We start from the raw sequence: 27,453 nt of genomic DNA on the forward strand, positions 1-27,453 counted from the left end.
CGCAACTACCGACCAGATTTTTACCATCCGACAGATCTTGCAGAAATGTTGAGGGTACATCGTGTCCTTGCATCACATCTTTATTGATTTCAAAGCAACATACGATACAGTCCATCGAGACCAGCTATGGCACATAATGCACGAAACCGGTTTTCCGGACAAACTGTCGCGACCAATCAGAGCTACATTAGAACGAGTGATGTGTTTCGCACGTCTCGGGGACACACTCGAGTCCCTTCGAGACGCGGCGAGGGTTGGGACAAGGTGACAGCTTATCCAGTATGCTGTTCAAAATCACTCTTGAGGCGGTGTTCCGACCAGCGGGTATCGAAACGAGAGGCATGATTTGCATCAAGGGTAGAAGTATATGAATCACGACATATTTTCACTGCTTGAGAATCCCAGAGACTCCCATCTACATCTGACGAAAGTCGGTAGGCTACGGTGGGCCGGGCACGTCGTAAGGATGCCGGACGGCAGAAAAACGACAGCAGTTCTTTTCAACAACCCCACCGGCACCGGAAACACGAAGACTCAACATGCAAGATGGCTTGACCAAGTCGAAACTGATTTATGACTTTTGAGACGACTGAGAAATTTGTTACGAATGACCCTAGATCGAGTTGAATTCGCGTTGACGAACGTAAGCTGCTGCCACTTCCAAAAGTTTACTGTAGGGGTGAAGCGGAATAGGAATTTCTTAAAGAGCACAAGAGATCGAAACATTTTGGCAGATTTTCACCCACACGTACATACGGGCAACGTGAATAGAGGCGACTGCTTGAAACAGCACGACCCACCCCGGTTCTAGGCTGCTGACGACAACGACGACCTATTGTGTCACTTTCGTCTATCGTACGCAACTTCCGACCATTAACTTTAATCCAAATGATTTTTCTAACGGGACGACGTAACTGTTTCAGTAAGCATCAAAACTGCGAAACCTTACTGATACGAAGTGATATTATTGCTTACTGATAACTATCAGTAATTAATGATAGTTTTCCCATCCCAGCTTCGGACATTAGGTAAGCAAAGCCTAGGTGCTACATTTCGTTATCGAAACTTGACCGTCTGTTTTTATACGACAGACTTCGCAGCCAGCAGTTAGAGTGCAGGATAGGGCTGTCGGTATTGAGTGCTTTTGGTGAAAACCGGTATTTCGGTATTGGCGTAGAAAATATCGGTAGTACCGGTAAAAAACCGGTATTGGCAGATTATTCGGAATCAATAGAAAGGTCGATGTTTTTCAATAAATCTCTCTATTTTCAATCTTTAGTTTCAGTATTGTTCCTTAGCAGATTTAAGCAGATATAATACGCTCAGTGATTTATTGCCCTTGCTAGATTTTATTGCCAGCGCTTCCAACAAAAATTTCTGCTTTCATCGAAGTCTGATAAACGGCTCTAAGCGTGTCAGGAATTTTTCTTCCATTTATTCAGATTTATAGCAGGGAAACCCGCTTTTAACTATTTTTAAATGTCCCGGTAATGTAGCTTCCAGCATATTAAATGCCCCGGAGTCCTATTGTCTCTTCACGAATTTTCCTGCATCCCCAGAGCAGAACCCTTGCATAGCGTCATCCTCTTCATCATCGTTCACAGATATCTTCTCTTCTCTATTATCAATCCCACTATTCATAGAGCTTGTAAATTTTATCTGCTTGTTTGATCAATGTATGAATGTATCACTCGAAATACTTGAAAAATATTCCAGTCTTTCCTGGCAGATCCTTTAATGACAAGAATGCCCGAAAAGCGGAAATATTCCCGTATTCTGACTAGGGCTCGGCATCCTCGAAACAAATAAATGAAGCTGATTTTCTCTTACCTTCGCTTTATACATGAAACGATTTGTTTCATTTGATGAACAGAACGTTTTAAGCAAGCTTCAGCTGAAGTTAGTGACTATTTCAAATAACTACGATTGACAGTCAGGCACGATTTATCGATGTTGAATAGGTTAATTATACTATGCGCTAAATTGTCGGAAATGTTACTTAAATTCAATTCAATTGCATTCAAAGTTGCTAGTCTTCTACTGAATATTTGATAGACATTTGATTTGACAAACGAAACTTTAAAATCGGTCGACATTATAAAGTGAAAACCGTTTTATTGAGGCTGATTGAAGCCAGTTTTAAAACGGAGAGGCGTTGCTTCGGTTGAAACTAAAGCCTCATTACTTCATTGTTGAGTAGTGATTTGAAAAATCACTTATAAGTGACGTTGCTGGGCGCTGATCTTGTTGCCTAAATTCGTTATTTGAGAACTTCGAAAAATTTGGTAGCTTTTAAATATCAAGTTGTTCAAAAATAAATTGAAACGGGACGTCTGACTACTATGAAACTTTTTCACGGCAAAGATGCTCTACTGTGCCTTAAACGGATTCAAGATTATTTGACCTACAATTTCACCTTCTTCATTGTTAGTAGTCGCAGAATGTCGTCAGCATTAACAACGAGTTGTTTTTCTATGAGTTTTGCAATCTTCCATCAAACTTAGTTCTTCTTCGAATAAGAAGTTTGAAAAAACTAAGATATTAGAAAATACCGGAAATACCGGTTTTTTGCTTTGCCAAAACCGGTATTTCGGTATCCAAAAATTGGTCGGTATTACCGGTTTCGGTACTACCGGTACTACCGGTTAGACAGCCCTAGTGCAGGACAATTGCAGGGCCAGTTGCTACGATCCAATTGACTCTAACAGCCTCTCCCAGTCGAGATTCGAACATACGACGACTGGCTCATTAGGCCAGCGTCATACCTCGGAGCCAACTAGGAGGCAGTTAGGACATTAGGTATAATGTACATTAGGCATAACGCATGATAGGCATAATGGACGTTAGGTATAATTTACAAAATTTCTGCTTGACATAACGTCGTTTGCCATAAAACCATCGGCATAAACATAAGAGACTATTAGGCAGAAAAACACATTACATAAAGACTTTTTAGTATAATTCCGTGGAAAATGTTTTATGACTTTTGACAGATGATTCAGGGCGAAGGGCGAGTTGGGCGCCAGCCGTTAGGGTTGCCGGCGACCCACCACCGGAAGTACCGGCCACTGCGGGCGCAGTTCTCCACAGAAATCACATCTGTCTAGGTTAATTCGATTAGGTCTACCGACCTTTGTTAGTTTTCCCTAGCCCTCGCATCGACTCGCCGAGTTGATACCGAACGGTCGAATAACAAATAACCGAAATCCGAATTTCAACCACTGTCACCGAAGGCTTAAATTGCATTTGACCGTATTATGAAAGGTCGAACCCCTATTTGGCCGAATCATAAAAGGCCACAACACGAAAGGCCGAGCCCCTACTTGGCTAAATCTCGCCGAAAACTAGTTTCTCGAAATTTGACAAGAACAGCCAGTCGTACATAGTGCTGTCTAACCGGTAGTACCGGTAGTACCGAAACCGGTAATACCGACCAATTTTTGGATACCGAAATACCGGTTTTGGAAAGACAAAAAACCGGTATTTCCGGTATTTCCTAAGATCCTATTTTTCTTTAAATTCCTTATTTGAAGAAGAACTAATTTTGATTAAAGATTGTAAATTTGATAGAAAAACAACTTGGTGTTAATGCTGGTGAGATTCTTCGGCCACTAGCAATGAAGAGAGTAAAACTGTGTGTCCAGTAGTTATAGCTCTTGAACCCGTTTAAGGAATAGTAGAGCATCTTTGCTGTAAAAATGTTTCATTGTATGAGCCAGACGTCGAGTTTCAATTTATTTTTGAACAACTTGATATTTCGAAGCCACCAAATTATTCGAAGCTCTCAAATAACGAATTTTGGAAACAAGATCAGGACCCAGCAACGCCACTTACAATAATGAAACGATGAAGTAATGAAGGTTCGGTTTCAACTGAAGCAGTGCGGCTTCTTTTTAAAACTGGCTTCAATCAGCGTCAATGAAATGCTTTTCACTTCATCATGACGACCGGTTTTAACGATTTTGTATTTTTCTATCAAATATTAGATTAGTAGAAAGCCAGCAACTTTGAATGCAATTGAATTGAATTTGAGTAACATTTTCTACAATTTAACGCATATTATAAATAACCTACTCAATATCGACAAATCGTGCCTGACTGTCTGCCGTCGTCATTTGAAATAGTCACTATAACTTCAGCTGAAGCTTTCTTGAAACATTCTGTTCAACAAATGAAACCAGTCGCTTAATTTATGAAACGAAGATAAAAGAAAGTCAGCTTCATTTATTTGTTTCGACAATGCCGGGCTCTGATCAGAATACGGGGATCTTCGCCCTTTTTGAGTATTCTTGCCATCAAAGATCTGCCAGGAAAGAATTTGGAAAATTTTTCAAGTCTTTCGAGTGATACATACAGACATATAAGCAAATGAAATTTTCAGGCCACTATCTGCGAATAGTCGCATTGGTAACAGAGAAGAGAAGGTATCTGTGAACGATAATGAAGAGGATGAGGCTATGCAAGAGTGTTTCGGTTTGGGCATGAAGGAAAAATTTGTGAAGAGACTGTAGGAGACCGGGGCATTCATTTTGGTGGAAGCTGCAATACAGGTTTTTTTTTGAAAATAGTTAAAAGCGAGTTTCCCTACTATAAATTTGAAGAAATGAAAAGAAAACTCCTGATGCGCTGAGAACCGTTCGTCAAACTTCGATGAAAGTGGAAGTTTTTTTAATCGTTGGAAGCGTTGGCTACAAGGCCCGTTCTAGCCAGGGAAATAAATCGCTAAGCGTATTTATCTGCTTAAATTCCACTTTGTTAAGCAACAATACTGAAGTTAATGTTTAAAAATAAAGATATTGACTGAAAAACATCAACATTTCTATTGATTTCGAATAATCTGCCAATACCGGTATTTTACCGGTATTACCGGTATTTTCTACGCCAATACCGAAATAGCGGTTTTCACTAAGAGCGCCCAATACCGACAGCCCTACTCGTACATCACGACGAGCACCATCAACGGGTAAATTTTTCGGGACGAGTGCCTCCAGAAGCGTCTGCTGCCCCTCCCGCAATCTCATAGAGGCGCAATCATATATTGACTTTATCCTGCCACTACGCGCGGCCAGTGTTAGACTAGTACAGAGATATCATTGTTGTTTTTGTACCAAAAAAGCCCGCCCAATTCGCTCCGGGGTACGAGGCTGATCTAGGTCGTATACGACCTATAGGTTCGAATCTCGACTGAGCTGTGCCGTTGAGTCAATAGGATCTTTACATTAGCTCCGTAGTTTTCCTGTACTTTAATAACCGGCTGGGAAGTTTGTCGATAAAGAAGAGTCAGGTTTTTAAGGTCGTTTATATCCATGGCTTTGCTTTATTTTTTGTACCAAAAGACATGTTCCGTGGACTGATAAATTTTGGGCCATCATGAAGATCAGACCTTAGGTGATAGAGAACAAGCTGGCTTTGAAGAAACAGTGGGCTATAGTATCAAAAGTAGTCGGTCTACGGTCTCACCACTGCCGAAAACCTTATGAGTGGTGTCAAAGGGAAGATGGAGGCATTCTGTTTTGGAGAGGAGATCCGACAAAGCGATGAAGGAGAAATCTAGAAAATTTTAGCGATTATTTTTGTGTGCCTCATTTTTTAGTATAGTTTTTAGACGTCAAGAATGCCTTCGACAGTGTTACAATGCGCAGAATAGGGATCTCCGACTATCTGTCTATCTGACTATTTTCTAAGTAGGGTGTTCCCTAGCCCCAGCCCTAGCCCTAGCCCTAGCCCTAGCCCTAGCCCTAGCCCTAGCCCTAGCCCTAGCCCTAGCCCTAGCCCTAGCCCTAGCCCTAGCCCTAGCCCTAGCCCTAGCCCTAGCCCTAGCCCTAGCCCTAGCCCTAACCCTAGCCCTAGCCCTAGCCCTAGCCCTAGCCCTAGCCCTAGCCCTAGCCCTAGCCCTAGCCCTAGCCCTAGCCCTAGCCCTAGCCCTAGCCCTAGCCCTAGCCCTAGCCCTAGCCCTAGCCCTAGCCCTAGCCCTAGCCCTAGCCCTAGCCCTAGCCCTAGCCCTAGCCCTAGCCCTAGCCCTAGCCCTAGCCCTAGCCCTAGCCCTAGCCCTAGCCCTAGCCCTAGCCCTAGCCCTAGCCCTAGCCCTAGCCCTAGCCCTAGCCCTAGCCCTAGCCCTAGCCCTAGCCCTAGCCCTAGCCCTAGCCCTAGCCCTAGCCCTAGCCCTAGCCCTAGCCCTAACTCTAGAGTCTAGGCCCCGGTCAGTAGAGGCCCTTAGCTTGCGGGTTATGGGTTGGTCAGGGCTAGATTGGCGTTGCACTACCTAGATAGTCTTCGTTATGGAAACTCTTATCCCTACCTCCGTGCCGGCTGGGACATAACCGAACCTATAATCGACCAAATACACCACTTATCGCTAAGCGGAAAGCGGGAACGTCTGATGAAACGCCTAAGTTGGTAGCAAAGAACCAGCGGACCTACCAAGCCTCTCCCAGCAATAAGGCGGAAGAGGTCCCGGCTGCTATGAGCCTAGTCCTAGCCCTAACCCTAACCCTGGCACAAGATCAAACACAAACCCTAGCCTGCTTAAACCAGTATTTAGTGAACGGGACACAACACTAATAGTTTTTACGAAACGGATAGTTTACCTTTTAAACCGACTATTTAGTTAAAGCTTCAGAATTCGCGGTTGAAACAATGCCAAAAATTTTACCTTAAGTGCAATTTTTTGCCAAACCTTTTTGACCAAAAGTAATTCAAATTCGCCATTTTGTATTGAACTTAGGTTATGTTAGATATTTTTTGTGGCAATCTCCCCCCCCCCCCCTCTCCCCTTTCTTGAATATTTTCTGGCTGCGGTTCTGAACTAAAGGATCATTGTTTGACATTCGTAACATGTTATAATGTAGCATGTATCAACGAATAAAATTAATAAAAGCGTTGCAAATAACTCGTTTAACTTTCAATGCAGTATCACTGACATCTCTTCATGATATATGTATCAAGTGTGTTTACACTGTGGAAGATACTTGAAAAATACATCAATAAAATTTTCCATTGTTGAGCCCACCGTACCTACGCATCTATTAATTCTTAATGTGTTTTAAATTCTTTCACAAACATATATTTTTTCAGGCTAATATTTTTTCTATAGACGAGGAACAAAAGAACAAAAGGAAACAGAGAAACGAGATGTACCGATCATTGTTAAAATTTGTTACTGAATCATTTTACAGGGATACTACACAAGAAAAGACCTTCCATATCTTTTCCATCTTTCTACACCTCACTTCGGCTCGTCGTGAAACCTATTCCAGCCTATCGGCTGAGACGGCAGGATCGCACCGGCAGGGCACGGGCATGTAGCATTGCGAATAATGACGACAACCTTTCCACACCTTTGCTTTTGCTTTCGACTAACTACTGCTGTGGTGCTGTTTTTACTAGCACCGGGTACTACTACTTTTACGATACGTCCTCTGCGCCGGCCGAACCGGGCGAACTGCTGCGCTCCAACCGACAAACCGATCGTGACTCCGGCAAGCAATGAACTTCATTTTCAAGGTTGAAATTGTTTCATGCTATTATCAATTATTTTGTTATACATTTTATTACAGCGCGTCTTCCTACTACGGAAAAAGGTGCATCCCTTTCGAGATCCAAGTGCCAACTGCCAATGATGATGATGGCTTCCGAATGTGGAAAGGTTGGTTGGTTGGTTGGTTGAACGAAATGAGTAGAAGTAATCAGACGAGTTTCTTTTCACAAGATTTTTCAGAATATTTTTTTACGGTAATTCATTATAATATCTCTTTTTCCAGATATGAACGTCCATGTTCCTGTACATGACACATTCCGCGGGCCGGTATACCAACCAGACATTTTATAAAGGTTGCTTTTAGCATTGTTGACTATTTTTTCATGATTGGGCAATGTTTGAACCTTTCAAAACTGCCTTAATTGGTATTCTAGCATTTTCGGAAGTTATATAAAACGTGTATCGAAAATAAATGAAATTTACAAGAAATAAATGATTTTTCGTGATATTTTTAAAAATACTGCTACAGTGCGCTAAAACATTTCATAATATCATTTGTTTTCGACCAACTTACAAAGGAATATATGCTGAATCCATTCCAAAAATAGTTTGGATGTAATTTTGCAGTTATTTTGTATTTCAAGTGGATGAAATAGGGCCATTTTTTTGCGTTGTAACGTCACGAAAAAGGTGTACTTTTTCGCTTTCGCAGAAAAGTACAAATTCGAACAATCTAATAATCCGTATTCTCTTTGTACTCAAAAATACCTTTAAAACGGTGCCTAAAGAATGATGATAAGTTAAGTAGAACCTAAGTTACAACTAATTGAAGCTCGCGTTGTAACGTCACGGCGGGCAGCCGGACGGATTCAAAACAAGTGAGACATAAGTAATAGCATCGAAACCTTAAGATATAGCATTATAGTTGCTTCAGAAAAGTTTCTTCATTTAAAATGCACTTTCTAGTGGTGAAAAAATATTCGGACATTAGGGTGTCCTCAAGCAGATACAAAAAATATTTTCTCTATTTTAATTCAGAAATGATTGCTGTCTACAGAAAGTTTGTAAAAAAATTAATTTCAAGAAACTTCGTTTAATACTGAAGATTTATATTTCTTACATGAAAAAAGTTATAGAGCAAAACTCTTAGGGACACCCTTAAAAAATTTTTTTTTTCGATCTAGTTCTCCAATAACGCTTCGTACGCCTTTTAGATGTTCTAAGAAATTGGTAATCGAGTTAAATTGCACATTTTCGTCGAAGATAGTAGAAATCTATCTTTTTTCCTTAAAGAGCTATCCCTTGTTTCTTTTATTTATACATGTTCACCTACGGTTGCCTTCATAATATTTTTTTTTAGATTTTCTACCCTAAGTTGTACATGGTGGAATACAGCATAAATTAACTCAAAAAAAAACAAGTGAGATTAGCTGCTCATAGCTGCTCTCCCTCGAGATACACCCTCTTAAAGAGTACATATAAAAATAAAAAAGCCAGTGATAGTTTCTAAAGGGAAAAAGATAGCGCTCTACTATTGTCGACAAAAATGTGCAATTTAATTAAATTACCAATTTCTTAGAACATTTGTAAGCCATACAAAGGGTTATTAAAGAGCTAGATCGAAAAAAAAAAATTTAAGGGTGTCCCTAAGAGTCCCTAAGTCTATAACTTTTTTTATGTAAGAAATATAAATCTTAAGTATTCAACAAAGTTTCTTAAAATTAGTTTTTCTACAAATTTTCTGTAGGCAGCAACCATTTCTGACTTAAAATAGAGAAAATATTTTTTGTATCTGCTTGAGGACACCCTAATGTCCGAATATTTTTTCACCACTAGAAAGTGCTTTTTAAATGAAGAAACTTTTCTGAAGCAATTATTATGCTATGTCTTAAGGTTTCGTTGCTATCACTTATGTTTCACTTTCTTAGCATCCCTCCCACAGCGCGACGTAATTTGTGAACAACCCCACAATTACGTAGGCGAAATAGTGAAAGACAAATTAACAAAACATTTTTTGATTATCCCTTATGTACAGAGGGCAGCAACAGCGATAATTAACGAATATTAAATGAACAGATTTTTCGTGACGTTACAACGGAGCTACGACCCTCTCTGTGCAAAGCAGAGCGTTGTAACGTCACGAAAAGTAAAAGCTGTTTAAAAATTAACTTCACTAACTATCGGAATTCTGAAAACGGCAAGTTGTTCAGTATTCATCTCTTATCAAATCGTAGAAGAAAATCTTTAGATAAAATTTGAAAGAGAGCAGAATTTTCATGTTTTTTAACAGAAGAACCAAAAGACGTATTTCTGGCGCGTTGTAACGTCACGCTACATATTTGCTTTCCAAAACAATCTGGGCAAAGCAAATGCTATTAATTTGTCCACTTTTAATAGGAAATTTTATGCTCTTTCCAAATATATAATAATATTTGGGGGTTTCTCAACGATTTTCCCAGCTAAAACATAAATACTGTGCAAAGAAAAGTCAAAACGTTGTAACGTCACGGCGGAATGTGTCACATATTTTTTCCAACAAGCTGAATCGATCTTCGACTGACTCAAACTTTTTAAAATTATAGTCAAAGGATGAGTAAACCTGAGTTTAAGAAAATGCGTTTAAAACTGGACTGATTGTAGCGATTTGGCATGCGATCACTCTGCCACATAGTTGATGAATCCCACCATTAATCGCCAATCGCAGTAACTCTGTTATTTACAGAAAAATATAACAGCGTTATCAGTTGATTTGCAGCCGTCATGGCGGAAACAGTTACGCAACTACGGTCAATGCTTTGTTCGTACAGCCAGCTCCATCCCGGAGCGAAAACGTTGGACAAACGTATCTGCCGGATACAGCGATACAGCGTCATTTAGAATATCCTCTCCTTTTTGAAACTTTTTTTGAACTTTCAACCCGAATTAAATCCGTACTGCTGTATGCCTGCAAAACATGGTGCGTCTCAGCGGGGACAACCCAAAAACTGTAGGTATTTATAAACCGGTGCATGCGATATATCATTCGTGTCTAGACAACTAGATATCCAATGAGAAACTCCATCGTCGATGTCATCAACGGCCGATAGCCACAGAAATTTGCGAACATACGTAAAAGTGGATCGGACAAACCTTGAGGAAAGGAGCGAACGACATCTGCAGAGAAGCACTCGACTAGAATCCGTAAAGACAGCGTAGAAGAGGCAGACCCAGAGGCTCATGGCGACGCAGCTTGGCCAACGACATCTGGACTGTAGGCGAGAACCTGTCTTGGCGGTAGGTAAAAGCCATGGCGGGTAACCGTCGGCAGTGGAGATCTTTGATCTCTCCCTTTGGTTTGCCGGCCCGCGGACATGGACACAGCACGTAAGTGAGTAAATGTCTCTTTTGAAGAAAGGCAAGAGCGTTGAACAGAAGCTCGATAACCCGACAGTGCTACGGGACCGTAATGTGGCAGCAGAAGTTGATGAGGAAGATCAAGAGCAAGGTGATCTCATCGTTCCGCGCCTTGGGCCGGGAGGGCGGAACAACGGGTTAAATGGTGAAGCAGTACTTTGTCAATATGGACATTTTCATGCGGAAGCGTTAGTCGAGGCCGGCCATGTCTGAGCAGAAAGGAATTCCCCAAAAGGAGGTGGGCAAAAATGCTGGTGAAAACATCTTATCCGCGAAGCGTGACGTTTTGGTCAAAATCGATTACGAGACCCACATGAGGCTGGGTGGCGACGATTAACAGGGCACTTTACGTCCCATACCGAGAAGGTAAATAATGACGTCTAATATCTCTCTTATGCCAAGTTCCCGAAGAAGTTTCTGTGATGAACGGTGAAATCTACAGAACAAAGTACCTGTCAGAAGTTATTAAGTGATTCTTCTTGAAGGAAGGAAGAAGGAGTTTTTTTTTACCAGACGTAGTTTCGGCCCATTACGTCAAGAGATCAGTGGAGGATCACTGTATGGACCAGCTGAAAATAAACGTTGTATCGAAGACTGCCAACCTACCCAACCCTCAGCTACTGCGTCCGCCAACTGCGACCGATAGAAAAGCTTCGGAAGAACCTCAAACGGAGGGTTTTCTTCAAAAATGTCGTGGCCAAAGTGAAGAAGCATCGCCAAGGCCATGAAAGAGCTGAAAAACATGACCACATCTATCTTTTCATCCGGCCTTGGCTAAGGCTCCGACCATCTTCCGTAAGGCCGCTCAAAAGGGTATCAAAGTGTTTTTGTAGAAGGCATCATAAACGTAGGATTTAAAGAAACTTTGTTCCAGCGAATTAGTTTTTTTTTTTCATAGTCATCTGGAATAAGTTTTTTTAAAGCATACGTTATTTTAACAAGATATTTCTAATATGACTTGAGGTATATAAACATTTCTGTAAATTCAGTAAACTTAAACAGTAAACCAATTTAAACAAAATAAACTTTCTGTACTTACCAGTACGATAATCCACGCCTTCCAATGTCGGAATCGCCGAAGTGGTTAGAAAATCGGGGGACAACGTAACACCATCGGTAACAGGAGTGCTTATGTTACTGCTGATAGTACTGGTACTGCTGGCACTACTGGTATTGCTGCTGCTGCTAGTACTGCTAATGGTGCTGCTGATGATGGTGCTACTACTACTACTACTACTAACTTCGGTGCTGTTGTCCTCCGGAAACCGGATCGGCATTCCGGTGCTGGTGGAAATATTAAACATGGAAGCAATCGATTGCAGTGAACTGGTAATGTTCAACGGAGTTGTTGAACCGGTAGAACTGGTGCTTTCAGCACCGGTGCTACTTTCGGTCGTAGAACCCGTAGAAGTCATCGTTCCTGGTGGTTCGGACGAAACGCTCGTATTGAAAACATCGTCCGTCACCGGTAGTAGAACCGGCGTGGAGCTGACGGACTCCGCGGTGGATTCGTAGCTTTCGAAGCTGGAGCTTCCCTCCTCACCGGATTCTTCTTCACTGCCGCTGCCTTCTTCAAAACTTCCGTCCTCGGTAACGAAGTCGGTCACCGATTCGGCGGTAGTGGATTGTTCCCACGGAGCGGTCTGCACCGTCGTTGGCTCCTTCGGAGAGGAGGTTACCGGATCGATAATTTCGATTAGAATTTCTGGCGCGTTTGTTGAGCTAGCTGTTGATAATAAAAGGAAGCGTTAGATGATTTTCGTTGCATCTAAATAGAGAAAAACGGAAAAATAGACAGAACATGACAGCTAACGAAACGAAAGACTACATTACCATGCGAGGTGTCCTGTTCTGTGGTTGTGCTTGCAAGCTGTAAGTTTGTTTGGGTGGCTAAGCCGGTTTGCAGTTGAGTAATGATTCCATTCAGGAGGGAGGTAGGGATGTCTGTGATTGTAGTGCTGTTGTTGTTGGCAGGTTGGAAGGTGGCGAAGCTTGTGCTAGTGCTTGTTTGCTCGCTGGTTGCGGCAGTAGTCATTGGGGCTGTTGTTTTGGTTGTTGTCGATGGTGTTGTAGGCCTTGTGGTTGGTTCGGGAGTTTTGGTTGCTTCGGTATGATTACCCAATGGAGTTGAATCTGGAGCGGTACTACTGGTAACACTACTACTTGTTGCCTCGCGATCCGCTTCTGTAGTAGAGCTGGTGCTGGCAGTAGTAGTAGTTGTTGTTGGTGTAGTAGATGAAGTACTTGAAGTCGTTGACTTTGTAGTTGTAGTTGTTGTTGCTGTTACTGTTGTAGTTGTTGGCGGCGGTGGTGGAGATGTTGAAGTTGTTGTGGTTGTGCTGGTTGTCGTCGTTGTCGTCGTTCTTGATGTCGTAGTGGAAGGAGTGCTACTGGTGGAAATACTACTACCAGCGGTGCTGCTGGGTTTTTGGGTAGCTACAGATGAAAAATTAAGGACGACTGCGGTGGGTGATGGTGTTGAGGCAAGTTGTGAATGAGAGATGAGCTCATCGCTTAGCGAATGGTTAGTTTCATCATGAATGGTGTAAATGTATGCGGCTTCAGGTAGAGGTAGATTACTACTTGGGTCATGCACTGGTATTGCAATATCCTCCGGCAACGTTGGTAGCGTCTGGTCTATCAACGGAGCGGACGATGATGGTTGCGTACTTGAGTTGTGGTTATTCGTTTGATTCCCGTTGGTGCCAAGCACCTCTTCGGGGGTTAGTGTATGAATCAGTATCCAACTATTTGAGGTAGTGGGACCTGCCGGCACTGATGAATGAACGAAATTAGTCACACGGCTGCTATTGACGAATGGTAATGATTATTAATGTGCTGGCACACTTGACTTACCTGGTAGTTTCTCGTAAGGAACGTCATCAACAATGCTTGACCAGGTAACTAAACCGGAACCGGCTGTTGTCTCATCCAGAAGATTGTACAGCTGCGATGTCTCCGGTGGATAGTCGATATCTGCTGGAGGTGTAATTCTTCCGGATGTCGTTGTGCGGGGTTTAGCGGTAGTAGTGGTTGTGGGCTTAGTGGTTGTTGTCGTTGAAGCAGTGCTAGCAGTGGTTGTGCTAATTGTAGTTTTTGCGGTCGTAGGAACAGTTGTGGAGGTTTTTGTTGTAGGAACAGTAGTACTTGTAGTAGTACTACTAGTTGTTGTACTGCGGGTCGTTGTGGGCCTTTCAGTGGTTGTTGTAGTTGTAGAATTAGTGGTAGTGGATGTTGAAGTTGTAGTTGGTTTAGTGGTTGTTGTGGTCGTTGTACTAGATCGGCGATTAACTGTAGGTGTGGGTGTGGGGGTTGTTGCTTCTGTTACTTTCACTGTGGTAGATGAATACCTGCTGCTACTACTAGAGCTAGGCTTCGTGAGTGAAGTACTTGCAGCGGGAGTTCGTTCTGTATAGAGTGTTGTTACAAGATCTTCCAGTAGATGATCTAGGGAGGTGGCAGGTACGGTAACAATTGCTGAAGTTGGTCGTGGTCTTGGTCTAGTTGCTCTGGTGGTATCTGGTTCCATAGTGGTCGTTATGGTAGGTCTTCGTCTGTTGATTGGTCTAGTCATGGGAAGTATTGAAGGCGCTGTCGTTGGTCGTCTTGTTGTACTAGATATTGTTGTTTCTTCAGAAAATTCAGCAGATGTCGTCGATGGTCTTCTGGGTGGAATTGACGTTCGTCTCACGGTAGTAGAGCTAGTGGTGGTTGGACGTCTGGAGGAACTCGTTGTAGTATCTACAGTAGTCACAGGACGGCGCGTTATAGTTGACCAAGTCGTAAAATTTCTATTATTTTCTGTTAAGGTATTAACTACAGTCTTTTGGGTGGTTAGTTGAGGGGCTGGAGCTCTCGTGTTGTTTCGACTTGGAGCAGGTTTGCGAGTTACAGTCGGTTTGGCAGTAGTAGTTGTTGTGCTGGTAGTTGAAGCAGTAGTCCTAGGTGGCAGCCTTCTGGTAGTTGTCTTAACCGGTGGTTCTGTGGTGGTACGACGATTGTTGAATGTGTGGGTAGGTTTTTTATTGTTCTGAACATATTGGAATGTGGAAAATTCCCAATAGTCCGTTGTAGATGGCAAGTCATCCTTAAGCTCTACTTTTATCGTTGTAGTTGGTGTAGTTGCATTCCTACGCGTCATCTTCGTTGTTGTTCGGTGGGTGGTCGTTGAAGAAGTGCTGACCAATTCATATTTCGTCGTAGTTTTTGGTGCCACCGTCGTAGGCAGACGGGTTTCAGTTAGCGGTGGCTTTTTATTAGTATCAACCATCGACGGTGGAAAGTGCTGAAAGTGCAAGCCGGAGCTGTGATTATGATCTATACTGTTGTCCGTTATTTCATGGTTGAACAGCAAACTATCGTCCTGAAATTTTGAGGTCTCTCTGTTAGCCCACAATTCCGAAGTCGCTGTATTGGTACTTACATGAACCTGGCAGCAGGAGCCAAAGAAAATTTTATCGATACACACTCCCAAGTGGGTCCCGTTTGCTTTGAAGCAGTCGATGGCAAACATGCAGATTCCTTCATCGCCCGAGCTCCGCACAACACAGGGCAGATGCCGCAGGTTGCGGCCGATTGCCACTGAAAGAAAGAAGAGAAAAATTTGCATAAGTTGTCAGCAACATAAAACAAGTTTGTAAAATTTATGATTTGAATCTTCAGAACGCCGGATGATTTATAGCAGATTATCACTGAATTGGTTCCAACATGCCACTTGTTTTAAAACTGGTTCAGCAACGACGTTTCATACGGCTGAACTTAGGTTGATTCATTTCGAATGCAACTAAGTTCGCATTTTGTAACGGGAAAATTTGATAATTGAGCTCTAGTTTTAGCTAGCGTTTCCCGTTTTCTGTAGAATATCATACTCGCTTTTTCTTAATTCCTATAATATTGGTTCTATATCCGTTCAAGGACGCTGATGGTGAAGATCCGAAAAGTTAAAAATAATTACTGAATATAAACAACATGTAAACGAACTGCTGGAATCAAAAGATTATTTAATTTAATGTGCACATTATAAAAAATAATTCAGAAAGCGGTAATCAATGGTTCGTTCGTTCGAGTATAAATATAGGGTAAATGATTTTGAAATGGACCTAGTCGAATTCTGATCTTGAATGGACCTATTTTTAAATAAGAATTTTAGGATATAATTATCAAGTCTTTGTACTGTATTTAGCTTTTATGTTTATCTTTAATCATTTCTGAACGTAAATATACTAAAATTAAATTAAAATTATAGCCAAAACCACTTTATTGCCGCTTATTTAAAAGTAGCTATTTTTCAGCGTTTTCGCTGTCACCATAGAGCATTTTCAAACTGTTACTACCCGGAACCCTTCTGGTTTGAAATAAAACAATACTCTTAAAATGATGCTAAAATATGTGTAATTTCAATTTAGGTATTTAAAAGTTCAGTAAAACCAGTAAAATCTTCAAATTCCTTAAAAATGTTAACCCCCTTTTTTGATCTTGAATGGACCTAGTATTGATTTTAGAATGGACCTAGTTTTGCGCTCCGAGACATCACTGGCGGTAGCTATCATTGCCTACCACTAACGAACACGCCGTTGTATATTCCATAAAACTGTTTGTTGTCACTATAGTATCTCCATTTATAATTAATCTATAAGCACGGGATATTGAAAGTAGGCTTGATTTATAGCCTAAATAAAAACTTAATTATATTGATAAAACTAACTATCACTCATCCTATTTCGTAGTTGCTTCATAGTGTTTGTACATTGTAGCCTCTAGTTTTAAAACTAAAAAGTCTTCCTAATTAGTTAGCTAACATATGTCATTTTATGTTTAAAACAATATAAACTTAATTTATTCTCAGTATTGTACAAAATTTTTAGCCATCATTGATTAAAAGATAAGATGGATCAAAAGATAAGAGGGATACTAACTGCCTTCTGTTAAGGGGGCATAGTACCTTTTCAATTTTTTAAAACCTACATTTTTTTTATTGATTATTTCGAAAGATTAACATTTTGACCATATGTGTTTGAAGTCGTTTGCATGAATTCCAAATATTGACAAAGTTACAGCTATTTGTACCGCGCATGTCTGGAGCGATTAAACAACGAGTAAAAACTTCAACGTCGTTTTTCTCGAAACCAGGTTTTGAAAGTCGGTACCATAAATATCTCAAGAACGACTCAAGCAATTCTCATGATTCTTTTTTTGTTTCAAAGCCAACAAAATTATCTACTGTTTGACCCATCCTTTTCTTGATATTGTAATTTCTGTATTTTTTAGAAATGATTAAAGTCAATTTTTTCGCTTAAAAACCATACTTTTATGTTTCAATGTCCGCCATTTTGTTATGTGTTCGAATTCTAAAAAAGGATGGATCAAACACGAGATAATTTAATGTTCTTTCATGTCGTTTTGGAATTTTTCAATTCGGATAAGCCCCCCAGCGCCAATCCATGGTACCGCAATTCATGTTTTTTTTGAACGACTATCTTCAAGGAGCCGTAGGCGCAAGGGGAAGAGGTTCTCTTATGAAAACAAAATTGCAAATATTAGTATAAAATGCAATGTTTCGAATGCAAAAAACCCGATTCAATTTGCCTTTCGCGTTATCGAGAAAAAATTATTTGAAATGAGGCCAAAAATATGGTGTAAAAGGTACTATGCCCCTTAAAAAAGAGCTATTTTTGCTTCATTTGCATTTAGCACAAAACCAGTTACACTTGAATTTTTCAATTGAATTTTACGTATTTGTTTTAGCACGAAGCAAAAGTGTAATCTATATAATCTATATAAGTAATCTATATAAGTAGAGTAAAATTTTCCCAATTTGTTCGCCCTATGTAAAAAAATCCCAAATTATGCTAAACGGGACAATTCTTGTATCATTAATAGTAATGCACAGAAGAATGAAACAAGTTATTTGAGAATACAATTCTGAAGATTTATATATAGCTTTATTGTATAGGAAACTCTAATATTGTAACTTCGAATTGAGTTACGAAGCTAATATTCCAAACTCTATTTAAAGTGGTTATGCCTGCTTAACTATCTACAGGCAACATCGTAAAAATGGTTGGAATCAACATTTTTTTTACATGGACAAATAACGTCCTGTATTTTCCATATAAATACAGCAAAAAGTTTTGCTGTAAGTTTAAGTTTTGACAAAACTCAGATGAGAAATAGTTTAAACACGTTAATCAAGCATATACCAAAGCTTCAAAACACCTTTAGCGCGCTGACCGAAAACCCTAAGGCCAATAAAATTCAACCGGGTCCTGTCCTGTAATCACAAAATCAGACTCGTCTGAGTAAAAAGAAGCAGCCACTTCTGATGGTTAAGAACGCCAACTTCCTCACCCTCGTGAAACTTTGTGATGCCCAACCGTCCTACAAAATTACCCGGTTTGGCAATAAAATCATCTGTGCGTCAATGGAGGATTTAGAAATTAGGTAAAGGCCTGGATAATGATATGGTGCAAAAAATATAAAATTTGGATCAATATCTGGACCATTTTCGAACTGGATATGCCTAAAAAAATAATATTGTATTTGATAATTTTCTAGTTTAGTTAAAATAATTATGAGGCTCAGAATAAAGTAAAATTAGGCCATTACAAATATTTTATAAAGTTTTTGTCCTTCCGGTGTTGGGCCACTAAAGGGGGGGGGACAAAGTGAATTTTTTAATCGAGCAAAAAACATGGGTTTGAAGCATTTTTATTTAAAGTTTAAGCGTGAAAACCTGTTCTTGCTTTTAATATATACGTTATTATTTTCCATGCAAAAATGTACGAAAAGAAGACAAAAACGAGAGAATTTTTTTTGGACGATTTTCGGAAACTCCGAATTCGAATTTCCTAGAATCGTTAAGTACAGTCGAGTAGTTTTTCGAGTTTTTCAGGCTGTAGAGCCCACGGACAATTGATTTTATACTCATATCTTCCAAATTTTTTTTAGCCCCCCAATTTTTCAAGCCAATTTCCAAAAAGGGGGGTGACAAAAACTTAAAAAATATTTTGCAAAGGCCTTATATTCCGCCGATAAGTAAGCAGGTTGACTTCACATCACCTTTTGGTCGATTGACAGATAGATTAAAAATCAGTTTAGTAAAATATTCAAAATCATGCAACCGGACTAACGTTGTACTACGTCATCCGTGGTCGTATCTTATACACAACCCCTCTGATTTTTTTCTTGGGGGATGTAAAGTTTTCTTTAAGCACATCTCCCCTCTGACTTGTGACAAAATTAATACCTCCTTGTCCACCGAAATTGAGTGACTCTGAGATCTAAAATATTCAATTTTGAAATTTCCTATTTTCTATCTGGTACAGTTCTTCATCGACTATCATTTAAAATTAAAACCTACTATCTAAGCTTACCTTTAAACCTAGTCTGATTTTTTCAAGCACCATTTACAGTATGATTTCGAATTTGACAAAAAATGCGTGTCGCCTATGTTGCCAAAATCGAAACCGTGGCAAAATCTAGACCATTTTTCAACTGAAAAAATTGCATATAAATGTGTCAAAAATTGAATAATTACCACTAATTAACGAATTTTTCACGATTGCAACGGTTTTATATTCAAAATGTTCGACAGGGGCTGTCGCAAACCTTTAGATGCTTTGCAGTAAGACGTAGTCCTACGTCAGTAAAAGTCTGACCTTTCGAAATATGTAGTCACTAAATAAAAACTCGAACCCAGCTGTACTTGATAAACTACGTTTAATACAAGTTATATTACATATTTTTAATGAATGGTTTAAATTTTTGAAACTAATAGGCGACATAATTTTTTGATGACGTGGAAATCGTTTCAACCATATCTGAACAACAGGTAATAATAACTTCCCAATATACAAATGTCACACACAGATACATACACAACGCATATCAAGTCACTGAAACATTGTTCAATTGTTGGGCTGACATAAAAACAAGACCCTCGGTGACTGTGACCGATTTCAAATTTTTCAACCGACTTTCATACCTTTCTAACAGAGTATAAGAAAGGTAAAAGCTGTTCAACCTTGTGTGCTATTAATAAATAACAGTAGTATAGTTGTACTATTAAAAAAAAATTCTTTGTTATTATTTGGTTCATTTACATGGAAGAAACTATGACAATCCTAATTTAGGTCCATTTCAAAATCAAAAATAGGTCCAATTCAAGATCATGTTGGGTCCATTCAAGATCAAAAAAAGGCTTTGGCAAAAAACGATATATTTAATAAAAGTTTCATCAATTATACATTTTTAAAGTACTGATAATGTAGAAAAAAGGTGGTACTTTCCAACAAATAGTAACATCACCACATATTATTTATAAATGACGAGTAAATTGAGCAGGAGTGCGAGTGGTGGTGTTAAAAAGCGCTAAATAGGTCCATTCAAGATCAATTACCCTATATATTCACCAGTTTATTTAGAAATTTTGCAGTGTTGTTTTGCCAAAGTTTGGTGGTTACTCAAAGAATACTTCTATCAATTTACCACTACTTTTACCATTTTCCTAGCAAAGCAGGGATAGTATGTTGAAGGAATTCCTTGTCTACCGTTGGAGCTCTTCTTCTTCTTCTTCTTCTTCTTCTTTTTTCAGCATCTTAAAGCTATGGTAAAACTTGCTCAAGCAACATTTTTGTTGTAAAGCAGCTTATCAAGTGCTTGTTCCACAGGTATTAGCTATATGATTATTCAATAAGCTACTCGTAAATAAAAATATTTGTTGGGCCGCATCGTATCAAGAACTCGTCCTCAATTTCTCAAGCATCTCGACACTCGCAAGTCAACTTCAATCTATTCGGTCCATTTTTCTCGCACAAAAAATCGTCACGCAAGTTTTACCTTAATACTAGCACCATCTATGATCGACATTTCCAAATATTAGCTTGCAACAGGAATATCCCTTGGCCTTGGACAAGAAAGTATTTTATGAGTGGCCTTCCCCTCCATTCGTTGAAAAGCACCACTTTAACGAAGATGAAGAGATTCCCAACGAACGCTAAATTGAGGCAATGAGTGTTATGTCTACTTGTCTGTGTTTAGGTTTACTTAAATCCGGGGTGCGACATTTCAGTTTTAAAACGAAACCTTTACTTTCAAGTGACCGCGATTTAAAGTCAAACACGATTTGCTGATGAACTCGACTAACGAGAGCATGAGCGCTTGAAAACTTGTATTCAATTTGAACTCATTTCCATTCAAGGCTAATCGGAAAAAGTAAAACTGAAACGTTGTAAAAGTGATCGCAATGATGAATGGAAATGGATCATCGGAGATAGTTGGTTTTAAAATCGCAGTAATGAACGTTTGCTTTCCGATGGCTGAAGGCCAGAAATAAGTAGCTGTGAATTCCAAACCTGCTTTCTTCGTTGATCCATTGAAACTGAATCAAAGAATCAATTGAAAACTCGCTGCACTGAAGCTGGTTGAGACGACCAGTTTTAAAGTTAATAGAAGCATCTTCAGCTGAATTCAACAAAACTCGCGAGCTATTTTGATTTCCGAGTGACGTTGTCACATCCTGCCAATTAATTTTCCGATATATAAAATATTCCAAATATAAACATTTTGAATCATTATGTTATATTTTAAATTTACAAGCAAGTCCATAACATGTAAACTTTTAATATCCCATAGTTCACTTCTAGTCCTAATGTTCTTACTGGTCATTCAGATCAAGGTAGGGATTAATCTTTTTATTGTTTCTCGGATACAAACAGAACATTTTTGACATCCAGCATGTAGGTAATATAGATTTTATCCACCATCCAGTATTGATTATAAGACAGTATTCGAAAAAATTGAATTCGGTCACTTGTTTGTAACTTTTTATCGTGTGTGTAAATAGAATAATGGCAAACGGAAGGATGGCGGGGAAGAAAACGCAGCATTGGACATCCGAAGGACGGTACTTAACTTAAATAGAGCATCAACCTCACATTTTGGTTCGATATACGGCATGAAAGGCAAAATTTTAAGTTTGTTTTCTGTAAAAGTCAATGACACATTCTGGACAACAAATGCACAAAGTTCGGAAGCCACCGAACTGGAGTGATAATTGGACCACGGTGGCCAAAACTAGTGCAAGAAAGTTGTTCAGGAAGTGGTTCACTTAACCGTTCCGCATTATGATGACTGATGAAACCTGCATTAAGGTCGTCCCCAGACAAATGCCGGTACAGGAATTCTACGTTGCATATTTTTAAGTTTGCAGTCCCCGAAAGCATAGAGAAGAAGACTTACAAGTTACAACAACTTACAATATGTTCATCCCCATAATAGGTAGTAGTCGGACGCGAGACTAGGGCCTAGGGCCTAACCTACTTCATGAAACATCTGATTCCGTGAAATCTATTTATATTTAGCCGTATGAAATGAGCACTTTTGAATAACAATTATAAAAGACTATTTAACGGCTTCTTCTCACATTCTTAGATAATTTTATCTGCACATAAGTTTGTTTTTGTTGTTTGTTGTCTGAAATTCCTAATTCAACATTTTATAAGAGCAAGTAACCACTTATTGTTTTGAATTTATCATCTAAATAGTTGCTATTATGATTACCTACATTCTTTTCTGCAAAAAGTAATTATGCGATATTCATTGCAGTGCACTAATTGTTGACAATAAAACTCTCAACCATTATACTGCGTCGTTTGGCATAACACGAACAGCAAATGGAGAAAATGACAACTAAAGCATTTCCTTAGTTTTTCTTTCCTTCGCTATCGGAAATTGCTTTCAACCGTACGTTTGCTATTAATTTGTTAAAAGTAGCAAACAAGTGCAATCAAGTTAAGTAAAAATAAATGACAGATTATCAGTTTATATGTGCAAAACTGCAAAGTGATTGATACCAATGTCAATGACTTTTAATTATATCAGACACACCGGCGACGGTTAGTTGATACATTTTTGCTTTGATTATTTGCTCGTTTATATAAAGTTAAACTACTGTGAAGAACGAACGATTACGGCTGACCAACACTATTTCCACTTCACCCCATTCACCTTGGAGCCTATTCTTGGCACGGGTTAAACATAAATGACACGATTTTCTCGCAAAAAATGTTTTAGGTTTGGAAGTATTTTTGTAGATTTTTGCGAATTTTTTTTTTCTAAATTCTAATGAAACTCATTTATACAAATGCACATTTCATGCAATAAATTCTGTTAAACTATTAACTTTTCCGGGAAGGGTAATTGTTGAATGTTTAAGGTGAGAGTCCCCATCGCATTTTCGCATAGATATTTTTAGTCTAAGATTAAGATTAAGATTTATTCTTCCCGAAAAAGGAAAAGTAAAGTGATCTAACCTCGATAAAAGGAAGAAAAGTAAACTATTAACTTTAGATTAACTTTAGAGCGTTAAATATTTTTGATCCTTCAGCAGTAGCGTGCTCGGACATAAACAAAAACTGGGGCACACAACCTTTCAGAAGAATATTTTGGGAACTCAAATTGAATTCAAAATTGGACTTGAAATAAGCGTATAATTTTGACCAAAATTGAATCTAAGGTTGGAATTCAGTTAGACTTGAAATTGAACTTAAAATCGGACAAGTAATTAAATTTGACATTGGACATTGAATTAGACTTGAATATGAACATGCAGTTTTACTTCAAACCGGATATGGACACGAAATTAGGTACGAAGTTTTAGTTGAAATTAGTGTTAACTTTTTCGCCTATTCAATCACACGTTTTACCTCTTTTCTGTACCATTTTTTCTCTTTTTGTTTCGTTTTTTCGCTTTTTATGAATCGTTTTTGATTTTGTTACTTTTCTCCCGTTCTTTCTCTAATTTTCTTATTTACTGTTTTACTGCTTCCTGCAGTGTTGAGAAGCCCGCACTCGTGCGGTCTAAGTTTCTCACACACGCGTACTCATTTTAACGAACACGCCGGCATGAGAATTTTTTTAAAGCCCCCCCTTTTATTTCATCATCAACGAGTTTCTGCGCGTATGTGTTTAGCTAACAGCTACAGTTGTCGCTCGTCGTTCGTCGTTGCAGCCCGATCTGCTGATGCCGACACGCGAGGACTCGCGCTCACACCCGTGAGCAGGGTTGCCACATGCACAGATTAGTCTGTGTTTAACAGATATTTAAAATTGACCAAATTGACTGAAATGCGGTCAGGATATTTAAAAGAAATCGCCTGTACAGAATCTGTATGTATAGAATACAGATTTTCGCCAAATTACACAGATTAAACAGATTTTTACATGAGAGTGAAGGAGACGGAAATAGACAGCAAAATGACTCTCTATCTCTTTCACTCTCATTGTTTTGCATTGGACAGATTTTTGCACAGATATTTTTCCTCGCCTTACAGATTGTGAGGTTTTTCCAACAAAAAACACAGAATTATATGTGGCATCCCTGCCCGTGAGTAGAATGGAGGGCGAAGATGAAGAAGAAGAAGAAGAAGAAGAAGAAGAAGAAGAAGAAAAAGTAACGCAAAATTTGTATCCCAGTGCGTCACCAGCCTCACGGGCACTCGTGGAGAATGAGTTTTTTGCCTCGGGAATAAGCCATGCAGGAAGACGATGTGAGGATGAGCATACGCGAGTTTGTGGGTAACAAAATATCTCACAGCACCGGCGACTTTTTTTTTGTAATACACGGTTGAAACTCACAATACTGTGCAAAGTTAGCTGTCACAGTAAGAAGTTTTACAATGCTTGTTAATAGATACCACGAGCTACTAAAACTGAAAAAATCGTGGTGGCCTGACCACCACAGTGGCCCGATGCTAACGACATTAGCCTATTGTTATTAAATATAAACCAATTGCCGGAATTTATCGAGGATTTGTCGCAACTTGCGACTCGCAAGTCTAATATTTGGTCTGTAGTCTCTCTCGAAAACCGCACTGGCCGCACCGGCTTTGCCAATAAACGATTCCTACAACGGCCTCAATTTATGAAATAGGATGCGGGAAAGAATTTTACATGCAGGGTTGATGAGAATAATCCCCGATAATTGCCACATTCGAGGACTCTTTTTGTTTTTTCTTTACTTTTTTCTTCAAGTTTCCGTCTTTTTTAATCTCTTTTTATCTCCTTTCCGTCTCGTTTTTCATCTTCGTCTCTTCCGTTATTCCTCTCTTTGATGTCCCATTTTTCTATCTTTTTTGTCACGTTTATTTTAAATGAAAGAAAAATTTTATCCACGACAGATACGTAGGGGAACTGGTGGTAAAATTTCCAGTCGGGGCAAAACGCGCCACAGTCATGTATTTTTCATTTGTTAGTAAAATTCATGTAATACACACACTTAAAAATAAGCACCGAGTTCGGCAAAATTTTGCCGAAATCTCAACAGCCGAACGTTCGGTAAAAATGTCGGTGGTGTATATCGACGTTTACGGATTTTTAGTAACGTTTGGCAACATAAAAATTTTTACCGAACGGTCGGCTCTTGAGATTTCGGCAAAATTTTGCCGAGCTCGCTGCTTTTTGCCAAGTGTGCAGGAAGCTTATATGATCCACATAAGTTTATAATGTAAAATAGAAGAGGGTGGCATAGGGCTGTCTAACCGGTAGTACCGGTAGTACCGAAACCGGTAATACCGGCCAATTTTTGGATACCGAAATACCGGTTTTAGAAAGGCAAAAAACCGGTATTTCCGGTATTTTCTAATCTCCTTGTTTTTTCCAACTCCTTATTCGAATAAGAACTAAATTTGATAAAAGATTATAAAACTCTCAGAAAAACAACTTGGTGTTAATGCCGACGAGATTCTTCGACTACTAAAAATGAAGAGAGTGCAATTGTGGGTCAAATTATTTTAGCTCTTGAACCCGTTTAAGGCACAGTAGAGCAACTTTGCTGTAAAAATGATTCATTGTATGAGCCAAACGTCGCGTTTCAATTTATTTTTGAACAACTTGATATTCAAAAGCCACCAAATTATTCGAAGCTCTCAAATAACAAATTTAGGAAACAAGATCAGGGCCCAGAAACGTCACTTACAATAGTAAATTGCAGTGTTGGGCACCGCTAATTCGCTAATTCGCTAATACGCTAACCAATTCAATTTGCTCGATAATTGAGGAAATTTCGCTAATCACTAATCGCAAACTGCAAATTAACAGCCAGTTTATTTTTGAACATATCACAACAACTTGCATTGTAATCTATCACTGTACAAATTATTACTTTCTTAATAAAACTAAGATCAAAACCTATAATAATGGATAAAATGCTCTACCTTTTATTAATTTCAAAATTAACAGCGGCACTTCATTTAGAATTACGGATCAGCAACAATTCGGCTAGTCTGAGTATAAATTATGAAGCCTAATTAGCGTTTCGCGATTGCTCGGTTAGCGAATTAGCGGTACCCAATACTGGTAAATTGTTATTCAACAATGAGGTAATGAAGATTCAGTTTTAACAGAAGCAGCGCCGCTTTGTTTCAAAACTGGCTTCAATTAGCGTCATTGAAACGATTTTCACTTCATCATGACGACCGGTTTTAAAGTTTCATTTGTATCTATCAAATCTCTATCAAATATTCAGAAAAAGGTCAGCCTAGACTTTTAATGCAATTGAATGGATTTTGAGTAACATTTTCTACATTAATCTACTCAACATCGACAAATCGTGCATGACTGTCAATCGTCATCATTTGACACAGTCAGTAGCATCAGCTGAAGCTTGCTCGAAACGTTCTGTTCAACAAATGAAACAAGTCGCTTCATATATGAAGCGAATGTAACGGAAAGTTAGCTTCATTTACTTGTTTCGACGATGCCGGGCTCTGATCAGAATACGGGGATCTTTGCGCGTTTTGAGCATTCTTGCCAACAAAGGATCTGCCAGGAAAGAATTTGAAATATTTTTCAAGTTTTTCGAGTGATACATTGATTATACAAGGAGATGAAATCTGCAACCCACTATCTTCGAATAATGGGATTGATAACAGAGAAGAAAAGGTATTTGTGAATGATGATGAAGAGGATGACGTTCTGCAGGAGTTCCGGTTTGGGGATGGAGAAAAAATTGTTGAAAGGCTGTAGGAGACCGAGGCATTAATTATGCTGGAAGCGACAATACAAGATATTTTGTAAATAATTAAAGGCGGGTCTCCCTACTATAAATTTGAAGAAATGAAAGGAAAATTCCTGATGGGCTTAGAGCCGTTAGACATCGATGAAAGCGGAAGTTTTTTCAATTGTTGGAAGTGTTGGCAATAAAATTCATTCTATAGTAAGCGAATTAAATCGCTAAGTGTATTATATCTGCTTCAATTCTATTTTGCTAAGCAACAATACTGAAGCTAATGTTTCAAAATAAAAAGATTTACTGAAAAACATCGATATTTCTATTGATTTCGAATAATCTGCCAATACCGGTATTTTACCGGTACTACCGGTATTTTCTACGCCAATACCGAAATACCGGTTTTCACCAAAAGCCCCCAATACCGACAGCCCTAGGGTGGCACCATAGAACAGAAGTGGAAATCCGAACGATTCGGCGATCAAAACTGATAACAGAGACATTTTTGTTTTTCTTTTTCTTTGGGAAGGTTTTCGCATAGAAGCGAATAACAGCAATATAAGCAGAACGCTCGCTG

At 39.2% G+C, this 27,453-nt stretch overlaps 1 protein-coding gene across 1 annotated transcript in view; it reads right to left on the reverse strand.

The window, feature by feature from the left end:
- Positions 1–27,453, reverse strand: part of LOC128742538 (mucin-5AC) — a 92,553-nt gene that overhangs the window by 13,882 nt on the left and 51,218 nt on the right. The window contains exons 3-8 of the mRNA XM_053838937.1: positions 15,294–15,451; positions 14,261–15,233; positions 13,718–14,203; positions 12,863–13,645; positions 12,086–12,596; positions 11,910–11,989 (exon numbers count right to left, since the gene is read on the reverse strand). Coding sequence (XP_053694912.1) covers positions 11,910–11,989; positions 12,086–12,596; positions 12,863–13,645; positions 13,718–14,203; positions 14,261–15,233; positions 15,294–15,451 — 2,991 coding nt within the window. The remainder of the gene's footprint in view (positions 1–11,909; positions 11,990–12,085; positions 12,597–12,862; positions 13,646–13,717; positions 14,204–14,260; positions 15,234–15,293; positions 15,452–27,453) is intronic.

The sequence above is a fragment of the Sabethes cyaneus genome, chromosome 3 (genome assembly GCF_943734655.1).
Source record: "Sabethes cyaneus chromosome 3, idSabCyanKW18_F2, whole genome shotgun sequence".
NCBI classification, from domain to species: Eukaryota; Metazoa; Arthropoda; class Insecta; order Diptera; family Culicidae; genus Sabethes; species Sabethes cyaneus.